The following is a 15,525-nucleotide window of genomic DNA, read 5'->3' on the forward strand; positions in this document are numbered from 1 at the left end:
CACACACTCCCCACATGTTCTTTAAACAGTCATCTCTTCATGGGCACTTAGGTTGCCTGTATATTTTAGCTTTTGTAAATAAGGCTGAAATAAACATAAGGGTACATATATGTTTTGGAATTAATGTTTTTTTTCTTCAGCTAAATCCCCAAGAGTCGAATTGCTGGAGCACTTGATAGTTCTATTTTTAAGTTTTTAAGGAACCTCCATATCATTTTTCATAGTGGCTGCAGCAGTTTACATTCTGGCCAACATTGCATGTGGATTCCTTTTTCTCCACATCCTCACCAACACTTGTTATCTGTTGTCCTTTTGATAATAGTAATTTTGACATGTGTCAGATATTATCAAACTAGACTACTTCCTCATACCATATACAGAAATGAACTCAATTTGGATTAACAACTTAAATGTAAGACCCAAAACCATAAAACTCCTCGAAGAAAACATAGGCAGTATGCTCTTTGACATCAGTCTTAGCAGTATTTTTTTAATATGTCTCCTCAGGCAGAAGCAACAAAAGCATAAATAAGCAAATGGGACTGCTTACATTGACTCTTTAGAATAATGTGATGAGTATGGTAGGCTAAATAATGTCCCTCAAAGATATCTACTTACTAATCCATGGAACCTGTGTATATTACCTTCTCTGGCAAAAAGGTGAATATTACCTTATATGGCAAAATATATGATTAAGTTACAGATCTTGAGATAGGGAGAATATCCTGGTTTATCCACGTGGGCTCTAAATACATTCATAGGTTTCCATATAAGAAGGAGGCAGAGGAGATACTATAAAGAGAAGACAATGTGATTGAAGCAGAGAAAGACATTTGAAGATGCTGCCCTTCTGATATTAATGATGGAGGAAGAGGCTCAAAGGAGTACAGGGAATGCAGCTCTAGAAACTTGAAAAGGCAAGGAATGGATTCTCTCCTAGTCTCTGGAGGGAGCATGTCTCTGCTGACACCTTAGTTTTAACCTAGTGAACCCCATTTTGCACCTTTAGCCTGCAGAACTATAAGAGAATAAATGTGTGTTGTTTTAAACCATCATGTTCATGGTAATTTGTTATAGCAACCATAGGAAATGAATAGAGGATGTAAATTTTAACAGTATTGAATTTTTTAATCTGTAAAAATGGTGGATCTCTCCATTTGTTTAGATCTTTAATTTTAAGACTTCTCAGGTAGGGCTAGTGGTAAAGAACTCCCTGCCAGTGCAGGAGATGTGAGAGACACAGGCTCGATCCCTGGGTGGGGAAGATCCCTGGAGAAGGAAATGGCAACCCACTCCAGTATTCTTGCCTGGGAAATCCCATGGACAGAGGAGCCTGGTGGGCTGCAGTCCATGGGGTCACAAAGACTGAAGCAACTTAGCAAAGCAAAAAAATTTTTTGGCAGTGTTTGTTAGGTTTCAGAATCTAAGTCTTGCAGATATTTTGTTAAATTTGTCTCTAGGTATTTCATACTTTGATACTGTTGTAAATGGTAGTTTTTTCATAAACTTCTGATTTTAAATATTATTGTTTATAGGAAAGTTGCAGTAAATTATAGTTTTTAAAAATCTGTGTCCATTTTCTCATTGTTAGCATATAGAAATGCAGTAAATTTTTTTTCATTTATTTACCTTGTATCCTGCAACTTTACTAAATTCACTAATTAGGTTTAGTAGATTTTTGGTTGAGTACTTAGGATTTTCTACATAGACAGTCACATTGTCTGCAAATATTAGATTTACTCCTTCCTTTCCAAATCTTTATCCTTTTTATTCCTTTTCTTGTATTATATTTGTGGCTAGGGCTTCCAGTACAATGTTGATTAGTTGTATTGAAGTGGACATACTTCTTGTTTACCATCTTAGGGGGAAAGTATTTAGTCTTTCACCATTAAGCATTTTTAACTAGGTTTTTTTCTAAAAGTGAAAGTCGCTCATGCGTGTCCGACTCTCTGCAACCCATGGACTATACAGTCCATGGAATTCTCCAGGCCAGAATACTGGAGTGGGTAGCCATTCCCTTCTCCAGGGGATCTTCCTAACCCAGGGATTGAGCCCAGGTCTTCTGCATTGCAGGCAGATTCTATACCAGTTGAGCCACCAGGGAAGTCCAAGTCCAAAGGCCCAGAGCCCTCGGCAGCAGACACTGAAGGAGACCGTGTCAGGTTTTTTCTAGATACTCTTCTATTCCTAATTTGCTTAGAGCTTTTATCTTGAATGAGTAGTGAGTTATGTCAAATGTTTCTCCTGGAACTGTTGAAATAATCATATGGCTTCTCTTTTTCATTCTATTAATACAGTGAATCACATTGATTTCAAATGTTAAGCCAAACTTGCAGTCCTGGCTAAACCACACTTAGTCATAATGCAGTATTCTTTCTATATATTGTTGGATTCAATTTCCTGTTTTTTAGGGGATTTGCATCTGTCTTTCATGAAGGATACTGCTTTGTAGTTTTCTTTCTTGGTCAGGTTTGAGTATCAGGGTAATGCTACTAGCTTCATAAAATAAATTGGGAAATGTTCCTCTCTCATCTTTTTCTGCAAGAGTTTGTGAAAAATTGGTACTATTTCTTCCTTTTGTGTTTGGTAGATTTTGTCTGGGCCTGACATTTTTTTGTGAGACTGATTCTAACTACAGTTTCTGTTGTTTTTTAAATAGATATAAGAATATGAACGTATTTTTTTTCTTGTGTGAACTTTAATAATGTATTTATTTCAAGAAATTTGCTTGCATGAAGCTGTTCATAATATCCACTTCTAATACCTGTAGGATTTGTCGTGATGTCCCTACTTTCATTCCTGGTATTAGTAATTCGTGTCTACAGATTTTTTTCCTGATCACTGTAGCTATCAGCTCAGTTCAGTCACTCAGTCATGTCCGACTCTTTGCAACCCCATGGACTGCAGCACACCAGGCTTCCCTGTCCATCAACAACTCCTGGAGCCTACACAAATTCATGTCCATTGAGTCAGTGATGCCATCCAACCATCTCATCCTCTGTCGTCCCCCTCTCCTCCTGCCTTCAATTGTCCCCAGCATCAGGGTCTTTTCCAATCAGTCAGCAATTCGCATCAAGTGGCCAAAGTATTGGCATTTCAGCTTCAGCATCAGTCCTTCCAAAGAATATTCAGGACTGATCTCCTTTAGGATTGGCTAGTTGGATCTCCTTGCAGTCCAAGGGACTCTCAAGTCTTCTCCAACACCACAGTTCAAAAGTATCAAGTCTTTGGAGCTCAGCTTTCTTTATGGTCCAACTCTCACATCCATACATGACTACTGGAAAAACCATAGCTTTGACTAATGGACCTTTGTCAGCAAAGTAATGTCTCTGCTTTTTTTTTATCTTTTCAAAGAAACAGCTTTTAGTTTCATTGATTTTTCTCTAACATCTTTCTTATGTAGTTCATTGATATTTGTGTATATATTTATTATTGACTTCCATTCATTTTTTAAAAATTTCCTTCTCTTCCTAGTTTCTTAAGGTGGATCATAGATTGTTGACTTGAGATCTATTCTACTAAGCATTGGGTAAGGAAAGATCTTCTGAAGTAGGAAATGGCAACCCGCTGCAGTATTCTTGCCTGCAGAATTCCATGGACAGAGGAGCCTGGTGGGCTACAGTTCATGGGGTCGCAAAGAGTCGGACATGACTCTGCGACTTTCACACACACTGAGAACATTTACATTTGATGTAATTGGCAATAGGGTTAGATTTTAACTGCCTTCTTACTGCAGTCTGAAATTTGCCTCCAGGCCATAAGCTGGGGCATTAATAGAGTTTATTTCCTTTTTTTTAAAATTTCTTTCTGCCATCATGGTCCTTCACTGCCTGTTGCCCAGTGTTTGAAAACTGTTGTTTCATATATTTCATCCAGTTTCTTTTTAAGGTGGGAAGGAAAGCTCCATTCCTCTTATTTTACCAAAGTTGTAAGTAGAAGTCCTTAACAATGTAATTTCTAATTAATATTTTTATTTTTTTAATAAATTTATTTATTTTAGTTGGGGGCTAATTACTTTACAATATTGTAGTGGTTTTTGCCATACATTGACATGAATCAGCCATGGGTTTACATGTGTTCCCCATCCTGAACCCCCCTCCCACCTCCCTCCCCATCCCATCCCTCTGGGTCATCCCATTGCCCCAGCCCTGAGCATTTGTCTCATGCATCGAAATATTTTTAAAACATCTTCTTCATGAAGTCTGTTTTATGTAAAATATGAGTGTATGTATGTGTATAATTCAGTCACCAAAAGACTAACACATGCATTAAAATATTACTGTATATATATGAATATGGCAGGTGGCTACTTTTTAAAAAATAGAATCAAATAGTTAGTGACAGAACTTGACCATATCTTGAACTGTCAACTTTTTTCAGTCTCCATGTCTTGATGGCTAGTTCCTTCTGCTTGGAATGCTTCCTCATCTCATATCCTTTCCTGCCTGGTAGCTTTCCCTGTGTCCTCTGGACCAGCTTCAGGCTTATCACTTCTTTACTTCGCAGTCCCCTCAGACAGAATCCATGTTTCCTCTGTGGGCTGCCATCACATTCTACCCGTAGAATCATTCTTACATATGCATGTTATATATGTTTCTGTATGGACTTCCTCTTACCAGGAAGCCCTGGAATGCAGGGAACTGGTTTTAGTCTTCTTTATATTTCTCTTATCCTTTAACAACAGTATGTCTTCTACATAGAATTTTCAATATATGATTATTGAATTTGTGATTCTTTTCACACGCTAAAAAGTAATGCTGTTATCACACCTCATTTTAATATCACCTATTTGTAATGTGAATCTTCTTTAATCGTTTTGTTTTTCTCCTAGTAAATTCCTCATCTATGCCTGTCTGCTGCTGTTCTCTGTGTTGCTGGCCCTTCGTCTAGATGGCATCATTCAGTGGAGTTACTGGGCTGTTTTTGCTCCAATATGGCTGTGGAAGTTAATGGTCATTGTTGGAGCCTCAGTTGGAACTGGAGTCTGGGCACGAAATCCCCAGTATCGGTAATACTGCTTTATAAAACCTGTTGGTCTCTACCCTGGGCATGTGGGGGGGCGTATCTTGTTTTTCACTTCTCATAAAGTAAGGAGTATTTTCTTTTCTACCTGTCTGAGGTTTTAGAAGAGCTATAATATAAGCAAGCTCATTTCTATTCTAAGTTTTTAAAAATTAAGTGTTTGATAGCCATTGTTAAACAAAAGCACTGTTATTTTAGGTGCTTACATTCCTAGCCAACCCACAAAAGCTTATGTAATCTAAAATGCATCCAAAATATAGAACTGTTACACCATGCTAGACAAGGAAGTATGAAACCATCATGTTTGTAGGAGCAGTTCTACAAATCAAAGTTCTAGTTTTGGCCATCAGGGATATACCCTTCTCTGTTAATTCCTGGAACTGGGTCTACCCTTACCCCAATCTCCTAGTTCTGGGATTTTAGGCCTATTAGTGGTGTGGGGGAAGCAGCTTGGCCAGGATACAGTGAGGCCCTGAGAGTGGAAAAGATGAGACCCAGATGCTGTGAAGGAGAATAGAGCCCTGGGGGCCAGGAAGAGGTGCACTCTTTCCCTTCACTCCCTCCCCTCACATCTTTCTTCTTGGATGCCTCAGTCGGTCCAAGTTCCTGTCGTGGGCTTAACTCCAGTGCACAGCCTGCTGCTGCTGAGGCCCACAAGAGTCTCTATGCTCTCTCTTGCAAAGTCTGCCACTTTGGAAAGGAAAAGGGGAGACTTGGGGGGTGAGCTATTCTAAACCATCATCAGACAGGTAAGGAGTGATAGAATGCCAAGTAGGCAGGTGGGGAGAGAAGAGGGGGACACATGCAGCTGCTCATATGAGAAAAGTATGTAAGTTGGGACCATCTCAACTTGTTTAAATCTTCATTATGAACTTTAAAAATAAGATTTAAATCATCTGAAATATGTTACCACATATGTACCTAAGAACTTGAAAATAGCCACACAGAGAGCCTTAGCAGATGGGGGACATTAGTGTGTAACTTAGATTTTTAAAAATTCTTAGATTTTTTTTAAGATTACCTGTATGGCCACAAATCTTTTATTTTTTTATGAGATATTTTCAGATATCTAATGTGTGCTCATTCTCTGCTGCCCCCTTCTCCTTTTGCCTTTAATCTTTCCCAGCATCAGGGTCTTTTCTAATGAGTCAGTTAAACTCATGACTCAATGGACATGAGTTTGAGCAAACTTCAGGAGATAGTAAGGGGTAGAGGTGCCTGGCATGCTGCAGTCCATAGGGTCACAAAGAGTCAGACACGACTTAGTGACTGAACAACAACCTTTGCTACTCAAAGAATGAAAAGTGAAATTGCTAAACAGTTTAAGTTCCACTAGTTGTTTAGAAACTATTTGACCTTTTCTCTGTTGGTTTAAGATACCTTTCAAGATTCCCTTAAGAAAAGGAATTGTATATGTGTAGTTGAATGTCCTGAATGTACAGACATGATCATTCTAGCGTCAACATTGTCCAGTGGAACATTGTCGGGTCTTACAGAATATAACTTCTGATCTCATTTTCTCTGTGTCCTAAACTCACACCAACATGATACATCACAGATGTTAACCTATATGTTGAATTAGGTGCATTGTTGGCCTTGCAGATGCATTTTTAACCATTTTCCTGAATAGTGGCCTTATTTTTTTTAATTGTTAACCTATTAAGTCCATGCATGATCCGTAAGCAGCTTAAACTGATTTAAAGAACAGTTTTAATGGCTCTTCTTTAGCATCTTCAGGTGTTAGTTTATCCTAATGGAATAGGAAGGAAAATAAAAAGGCATTCATGATTTTATTTGCATTTTAAAATAGCACCTAACAACAGTTGCTATATTTTCTTGAAATATAACAGACACTTATGCAATAAAACTAGAGTTTTTTTTATGTATTGCATGAAATGTGATTTACATGGTTTTTAATTCATTGAGAGACGGGGATCATGAGATTTAAGGGATATGTGTCAGCTGTTAGCAGTAGAAGCAATCAGCTTAAATAAACTTGGAAGCATTTGATTTTAAATTTATGAACAAAAGTGTTAATGTACACTGTCAGGAAATAATAACTGTGGTATTGCTTCTGAGGATATTCAGTTAAAACTCTTAAGTCTGGTTTGGTTGTAAATGTTCATTTCTTGTCATGTAGTAGTTCTTTGATGTTTGAAAGATTGCCCCTTAAAGAGGAATGTTAACTTAGCTTTCTACCTGATTTCCCTTTGCCTTTTGTCAGATTTACAAATACAATCCAGAGTATCCATGTAAGTTGGTGTGCTGGGCTGCTTGCTCACTATGGAGATTCTGAACTGAGGATGGTTTTTTCTTTTTCTTCTGTCCCTCTTTAGAGCAGAAGGGGAAACATGTGTGGAGTTCAAGGCCATGCTAATCGCAGTGGGCATCCACTTGCTGCTGCTGATGTTCGAAGTGCTGGTGTGCGACAGGATTGAGAGAGGCAGCCACTTCTGGCTCCTGGTCTTCATGCCGCTCTTCTTCGTTTCCCCCGTGTCTGTGGCAGCTTGTGTTTGGGGCTTTCGCCATGACAGGTCACTGGAGGTGAGAATTCATATATTTAGGAAGGTTTTAATCAGAATCTTTTGATCAGTTACTGTGATAGAAGAGGTTGATCACTAATACTAGATCATGGTATATAAGGAAACGAAAGATGAAGGAAATAATCATGTTTCTCTTTCTTGACTTAAACACTGGTTTTTCACCCACGCCATCAGGCTTCTTCCTGCTTCATGTCTGTCCCTGTGCACCTGGATCAGCCAGCTTCTCCTGAGAAACAGACCCAGTAGGATAGATGCAGATGGAGATACAGTTGCAGATATGTAGATAGGTGTTCACATAGGAGGCTAATTGGAAGGTGCTGGCTCACGTGCTTACGGGGGCTGGAGATTCAGCAGGATTTCTCCCTCTCCAGGAAACCACGGTCTTTGCTCCTAAGGCCCTTTAGCTGATTGGATGAGATCTAGCCATACCATCGAGGAGAATCTCCTTTAGTTAAAGTCAGTACCCTCACAGCAATACCTAGACTATTTTTTTATGAAATGACCAAGTACTACAGCCATGCTGTCTGCTTTGGCACTGCACCACCACCACCACCACCGCACCCCCGTGTCCTGCAGCCTCATCTGGAGGCCTTTGGAGCTCTCATCTCACTGACCACTCTGGGTCCCTCCACCAATCTGGCTACCTCAGCCTGTATTCAGCTTCTTCACTGAATTCTTCTTCCATCTGTTCCTCACAAGTTGCTGTTTCTTAGGATCCTCAGTTCAGTCACTCAGCCGTGTCCGACTCTTTGTGACCCCATGGACTGTAGCACACCAGGCCTCCCTGTCCCTCACCAACTCCCAGAGCTTGCTCAAACTCATGTCGATCGAGTTGGTGATGCCACCCAACCATCTCATCCTCTGTCATCCCCTTCTCATCCTGCCTTCAATCTTTCCCAGCATCAGGATCCTAACCTTGGGCATTTTCTGTCCTCACTGCACACTTCCTCTGAATGATCTCGTTCACACTTCCTGCCTCCTCTGCCACTTCTGTGCTCTCACCTCCTGAATCTGCATTTCTCAACTCTGATTTCCACATGAGCTCCAGGCTCCTACCTCACTTCCCCCAAATCTGTATTCCCCATATTTGTTGAAGGTGCCATTTCCAGCCAGTCACACTTACCTTTCTACCTTATGCCTCTTTTGCTTTGCATTTTTTTCTACCATCTGAGCAAATGAAGTAATAATACCAAGGTTTAAAAATAATTTGTATATTAAGCAAAATCACTGACATTAAACATTCTAGATTTTGCCTATTTGGGGCAGTGTTTCTCAGTGGGGGCTGGATATGCTGTTGGCCTTTGGGATAGGAGATGTCTTTTTGAGCAGGACTGTGCCCTGCATTTCAGGTCACTTACTGCTGATGTCTGCCTAGTAAACACTAGTGGATGTGCTCCCGCAGGTTATTGTCACATCCAGTAGGGTCTGTGCACATTTCCTAGCTCCTCCCCGGGCAAGCAGCATTACCCAGGTTGAAAAGCACTGGGAAAGTTATGTAAATACTGTTGGATGGGAGCTGAGGAGGAGGTTAAAGAAAACTAAAAATTTGGAACTTTATTTCTTAGAAAATGAAAGCATATACCAGGGCTAGGACTATACTAGGCATAAAACCATATTTTCCTACTGCAGAGTTCTAGAAAATATGTTGCTCATAGGGTCACACTCTTAGCAATCTACCTGCGAGAAGAAACCATGTGCCAAGACTTGAGCCCCGTCTTGGTTCTTGTGTCCCAGGAGGAGTACTCATTGGCTAGGGGTTAGTGGGCCTAGGCTCCCCCAGGGCCATGCAGGAGGAGTCAGGATGTGGCAGGGTGCCCTGTGCAGGTAGGAAAGGGGATGGTATTATTCAGGCAGAGGAAATAACATAAGAAGCCATAGACGTAGAAGGAAGTCTATCATGTTGAATGAACCAGTGGCTCAGATATGACTGAAGCACAGTTTTGCAAGATGCAGAGAGTCCTGGAGATGGAAAGTGGTGATGGTTTCACAGCCATAGTCATGTGGTAGTAATATGAATATACTTAATACTGTTAAACTATACCCTTAAAGAGAATTAAGATGGTAAGTTTTACATTATTTGTATTTTTCCATACACACACACACACAAAAAAAATGCCTGGAGCTTAAAGTGTAAATGAAGGCACTAGGGAGAAGTAGGGAGGCTGTAGAAAGGGATTGGGCTGACTGAGGGCCAGTCCTTAGTCTTCAAGGTGATGCCCAGCTGCCCAGGGCACCACAGGGTGCTCACAGGGCACCATGGGATATTGAGCATTTTTAAGGGAGATGCAGTGATCCCTGACATCTGCGGGGACACACAGTGAACTAATAACTCCACATAGTTTGGGTTTTATTGTTAGGTGACACTACATTCATTTAGATGGTGTCATAGAAGAGTCTAGGTTGTTAGCTTTCTCTGTGATGAGAAGGCAGTGCTATGTAAATATCCATAGAGGGCTACTTAGGACGTCAGTATTCCTTTTAGATCTAATGACTTAAGTCAGTGGAACCATTAGATGTTTCTTTTGGCCCATAGGCCTTGGAAGGAATGGCTGAATCACTAACTTCCCAGGGAACTGGGAGCTTTGGGGCAGCCCTGGGCCAGGTTGGGTAGTGTCCTGTGATTTTCATTCTGTAGGTGGTGGTGAGCTGTTGAAGAGCAGCAAGTGCTGGAGCCAGCAGGAGGGCCACCTATGGGGCACTAGGACAGAGACTGAGCTAGGGACCCTAGAGAAGTCTGCATGGTGGAAGACATGGGCAGTGACTGAGCCTAGAGCATGGGGAAGGGAATGCAGCTGTGCGCCTGTGTCCTGATTTGGGGAATCCAGGCTACGGTGGCTTCTGGAGAGACAAGAGGCTATGGGAAGCTATGGCACAGGGTGAAGGAGGCCAGGGGCGGGGGATGATCGACTCCCTAGGGGATGGCCTTCAACGGAAGTGCCTCAGGGAGAGCTGACTCTGGGCCCTGGCAGGAAGGCTGCAGTGGAGACAGAGGTTGCAGAAGCAAGCAGGAGGAGGGCGTGCCTGCCAGGGGTGTGGAGGCCAGCTCTGCTCCCCACCCAGAACGAAGCAACGGACTCAAGAAAGCATGCCTGTTTGCGTTTGTGTCTCTCCACTGGGTAGAGAAGGCGAACTTCAGGGGCCATCACCATTTAAAGAGAGGAAAAGGCACCTGACAGGGAAGTGTCAGAGACCAGGAGGCTGGCGAGACAACACACTGGGTTCCTCAATGAGGGAAGAGTGGTGGGCAGTGTCACTTGGTGTGGCAGCGCCCAGTTGGATGCCAGTGGCAGTGTCCCCAATGCCACAGAAGTGACTAGGGACCTGGAGGAAAGCAATTTCGAGGTGGTTGTGGGGACAGAGGCCGGTGCACAGTGGACCCCGGAGCTTGGAGTGGCAGGGGAGGCCACGGAAACTCGAGTGTCCATGGTGTCTCACAAAGCTCTGTGGTGATGGAAAGAGAAAACTAGGGATGGTAGGGGTACTGGATCAAGAGAAGTGTGGGTTCATTTGGTTTGGGGGTTATCTCGTGTCTAATGGGGATGAGTTGAACATGTGCTTGCAGGAAGGATCCATGGCATGGCGGTTTCAAGATGCAGTGAAGCATCCACGAGTGGCATCTTGATGTGACAAGGTCCTCCAGGATCCAGAAAGGAAAGTGTGGGGTGCAGGCGGAGTCCCAACACAAGAAGAAGGCAGGACAGTGATGGTTAGGAACCATCCTAACATAGATGTATGTGGGCAGGGGCAGGAGGGGAGCTGGGGAGTCCAGCAAAGACTGCCTACAGATTGCAGGCCTGGAAACAGGTCACTGCATGGATGAGCTTAAAGGGCCAAGCAGCCACTGATCAGAGAGGACGGGACACAAGCCCAGGGCCAGGGTTCTCCTTGGCACAGCACTGCTTTGCTCCTCTCTGCTGAAAATCAGGAGGTTCCAAGTGTGATGTAATAAAACTTTTGCTGCATTATAATTTGCATTGCCTTTTTAAAATGTTAGCCAAACAACTGTGGTATTGGATACAACTGTTACTTTGTTTAACTGATTCTTCTCTTCATTTTTAGTTAGAAATCCTGTGTTCTGTCAACATTCTCCAGTTTATATTCATTGCCTTAAGACTGGACAAGATCATTCACTGGCCCTGGCTTGTATGTAACTTTTTAAATCCTTAAATAGACTTTTTTTTTATTATTATAAAACTCATGTTCATCATAGAAATCTTGGAAAAGACAGATAAACATAGGTAATAGGATAATAAGCACCCATAATCCACTGGGAGATAACATGGTTAGTGGTTTTTGTTTCCTTGTTTGGGGGTTTATTGTTTCATAAGGATAATTGAGATGATACTGCATTTATAATTTGGTATCCTGCTGTGTTGTTCTAATATTGTATCATAAGCATTTTTCCATGTCAATAAATGCTCTTTATATGCATAACTTTGAAAGTTTAATTGATAGAAAATATTCTTCAAATATATTTACCAGACTGTCCCCTCATTTCTGAATATTGAACTTGTTATCCGTGTTTTTACAATTATAAATCATGATGCAGCATATAATTTTGTGTAGATAAATCTTTGCCTGGTTTTTTCTTTCATTGCTTTTTTTTAGGAAAGACTCCAAAACAGTATTACTGGCCCAGAGAGTAAGAGCTTTTTGAGATTTTGAAATACAAACTGCACTGCCAACTCCTTTTTCAAAAAAACTGTGCCTCTTTATACTTCTGCCAGGGATGAAGTCTAAGTCATGTTAGTGACCTCTGACTTCTGTGAATGGGTGTTTGGTTAAAACCAATTGTGCATACATAGGTAGGAGAATGGATGGAGCCGTGTGTGTGTGTGTGTGTGTGTATGCACACACATGCACATACATACATGTAAATGGCTCCATCCATTCTTGGCAAGCTGCAAATTAGAGAATACAGTACAGTTTCAACTAGTAACATACAACTAGTAACATAGTAACTAGTAACATAGTAACATAGAAGATGAGAGAAAAGGTGGAAGACTTACATTGCCTCTGTGAGATGAAGTCTTGCCAGGGTTTGGGATCCCGTCCCCCACTGCTTGTTGTGTAGTTTTGTACACAAGACATTTTCTGTGATGAACATGATTTACCTTTAAAAAAAATAACAAAGGTAAAAAATATATATACTGAAAAAAGAAAATACTCATTTGGAGACAAGGAAGAAAATAAGGGAATAAAAGATGCCTTTATAGTGAATAAAGACAAGATCTATCACTTCTTCCTAACGTCTTTGATAAGACATTCATAATAAAAACTATTGTTCAGTCATCCATCTTACATCTTCAGGGTTCTGTATCTGCAGAATGGTAATTAGGCTCAGAGCTTTCTCTTGTGCCATGGCAGAAACAAATCTGAGTAAGATCACAATTTGAGCATAAGATACAATTAGGAAAAAAAAAAAAGATTAGGAAAACCTATTCATGTTTTCTATAGATAAACAAAGGCATTTTTCCTGCCCCAGTGCTGTGCAAATCCTAGCAGATGAAACAGACTGACTGCAGGTTTCCCCCAGTGAGGCTGCTCACTGACATTCTACCCACGAGGGCCAGGCCACTGTGTCTGACCCCCGATGTGCTTTAGGAGGAAGACCACAGCAAACCTCCAGGCAGGAAGTCCAGCCTCTTCAGGAGTCCAGCTTAAGTCCTACGTCTAAAAATGAAATGTGAAAACCAAAGAACTATTAGGAGGAGACAGTCTTTGGGATCTGGAGTTAGGTGAAGAGTTCTCGGAAGTGATACCGAGAACATGGTCCATAAAAGAAGCTCAAAATTAAAGTAATATTAATGAAAAGACAGATTGCAGACTGGAGGAAATACTCATAAAACACATGTGTAACCAAGGACATATATCCAAAGCATCTAAAGAACTCTCAAAACTAAAAACCTCAGCAACCAAATTTTCAAATTGACAGAAGACTTGAACCAACTGTTCACAAAGAAGATAGGCATATGGTGAATATGCACATGAAAAGGACATCATTACCCACTAGGGAAAAGCAAATAGAAACCAGAATGGGGTGCTACAATACCTTCATCAAAATGGCAAAGATAGCCACAGTACCAGGTGTGCTAGGGTGGACCCAAGGGACGAGGACATTTGCCCATCGCTGGTAGGAAGGCCAAACCGGATAGACGCTCTGGAAAATGTCCTGGCAATTTCTTATAAAGTTAAACATAGAGTTGCCATGTGACCTAGCAGTGCCAATCCTGGGTGTTTCCCTTGGAGAAATGAAAATGTACAGCCAAACAAAAACCTGGGCGCAGATGTTTACAGCAACTTCATTTGTAACAGCTCAAAGCGGGAAAGCACCCACATTTCCTTCCCAGGGTGAGCAGATAAACAGGCTGGGGTGCATCCATCCAGGGGAACACCGCTCAGCAGTGACTGATAGATACACACAACAGCCTGAAGGCGTCTCAGAGATGTCCTGCTGAGTGGGAGAAGGCAGCCTCGGAAGGTGACATGCTGTATGAGTCCATCTCTGTCACGTTCTTGAAGAGACAGAAGTGTTGTGTTAGAGGATGGAGCAGTGGCTTCCGGGGGTTGGGGGTGGGGCAAGGTGGTGACACAGCAAAGACAGAGCATGAGGGAGTGTGGCACGGTGAGGGAGCTATCCTCTGTCTCGCCCAAGGCCCCACAGATCTACACATGCCTGTATGAACCATCATGGAACTGGCCACCAATGGAAAACAGTCAATTTTACTGTTTCACAACAGAAAACAAAGGGACGACACATGTACCCAAGGGGCCATCGAGAAGGGGGAAAAGATCAAACGGAGGGAGCTTGGTGAGGCCCCGGGACTCATCTTCTAGGCTTGTATGGGGGGTGAAACGAAGTCTTTCTGGTATGACAACAATAGACACAGAACCCGTCTGGGTGAGGCAGCGGGGAAGCCTTCTGGCCTCAGTGTGCAAGTTCACGGAGGGCCTGGGTCCCCTGGGCAGCCTGAGTTGTCAGGGAGCATGATCCCCAGCCTCTGGCTACAGAACCCCTGGCAGGATGGGCAGTGCCTGGGAAGAGGGGACATGCTCGTGAGCTGGGGTGGCCTCACTACCCTTGGCAGGTGGAGGGGAGGTGGGCAGAGCACAAGCCAGCTGAGTGAGCTCAGGATTCAGGGAAATGGCTGCTCTCCACCCCAAGGGCGGCCCCAGCTGTGGGGTACCCCACCAGGAGCAGTGGGTCATCTTTCCACGCTAGCCCCATCCAGGCCTGGCACCTTCTTACATGCAGAGATCCAGGATGAAGTCAGCCGGGCCTCCCCTAAAGGCCTTTCTTCTCTCCTCCTGCCCTCAGGTCGTGTGTGTCCCCTTGTGGATTCTCATGTCCTTTCTGTGTCTGGTGGTTCTCTACTACATCGTGTGGTCCGTCCTGTTCCTGCGTTCCATGGATGTGATCGCAGAGCAGAGGAGGACACACATCACCATGGCGCTAAGCTGGATGACCATCGTCGTGCCACTCCTTACTTTCGAGGTAAGCTCTCTGGCAGACTGCGCCTCCCCTGGATGACACCCGCCATGGGGCTGGGAAGGAGCACAGGACAGTAGAGCTGCCTTTCTCTGGAGGCCTGGGGGCTGGCGGTGGGAAGTGGACCTTTCCAGCTACCATGCATCTGAATGTATTGATTTGTCTTCTAGAAAGAGAAAGTTGGATGTGGTGTTTTGGTATTTGAGCCCTGTGGAGAATGAGAGAATGGGCACTGTTGACTCCTCCAAAAAAATCACCAGGAAGGGTTTCCCATAACAAGCCAGATATTGGAAATTGTCTAGGTGGATGGATTCTGCTTCATCCTGAAGAGCCATGTGAAAGCTCTTCTCATCCTTTCCCCTAGAATGTAGAGTTTCTGTTATCTCCTGTGGGGTGACCTTTCTGCCTTAGGAGGCCTGACGAGGGAGGGCAGCCTGGCTTCAGACAGGGTCTGTTTTCAGACGCTCCATC

At 42.8% G+C, this 15,525-nt stretch overlaps 1 protein-coding gene across 2 annotated transcripts in view; it reads left to right on the forward strand.

The window, feature by feature from the left end:
* TMEM185A (transmembrane protein 185A) overlaps positions 1 to 15,525 on the forward strand; it is a 38,191-nt gene that overhangs the window by 19,794 nt on the left and 2,872 nt on the right. The window contains exons 2-5 of one of the 2 annotated variants that reach the window (XM_081567085.1): positions 4,832 to 5,008; positions 7,359 to 7,566; positions 11,625 to 11,708; positions 14,884 to 15,060. In XM_081567085.1, the coding sequence (XP_081423211.1) occupies positions 4,832 to 5,008; positions 7,359 to 7,566; positions 11,625 to 11,708; positions 14,884 to 15,060 (646 nt within the window). The remainder of the gene's footprint in view (positions 1 to 4,831; positions 5,009 to 7,358; positions 7,567 to 11,624; positions 11,709 to 14,883; positions 15,061 to 15,525) is intronic. The other variant, XM_081567086.1, reaches the window with a different exon arrangement.

Source organism: Giraffa tippelskirchi, chromosome X (assembly GCF_054371585.1).
Source record: "Giraffa tippelskirchi isolate mGirTip1 chromosome X, T2T-mGirTip1v1.2.pri, whole genome shotgun sequence".
In the NCBI taxonomy this organism is placed as follows: Eukaryota; Metazoa; Chordata; class Mammalia; order Artiodactyla; family Giraffidae; genus Giraffa; species Giraffa tippelskirchi.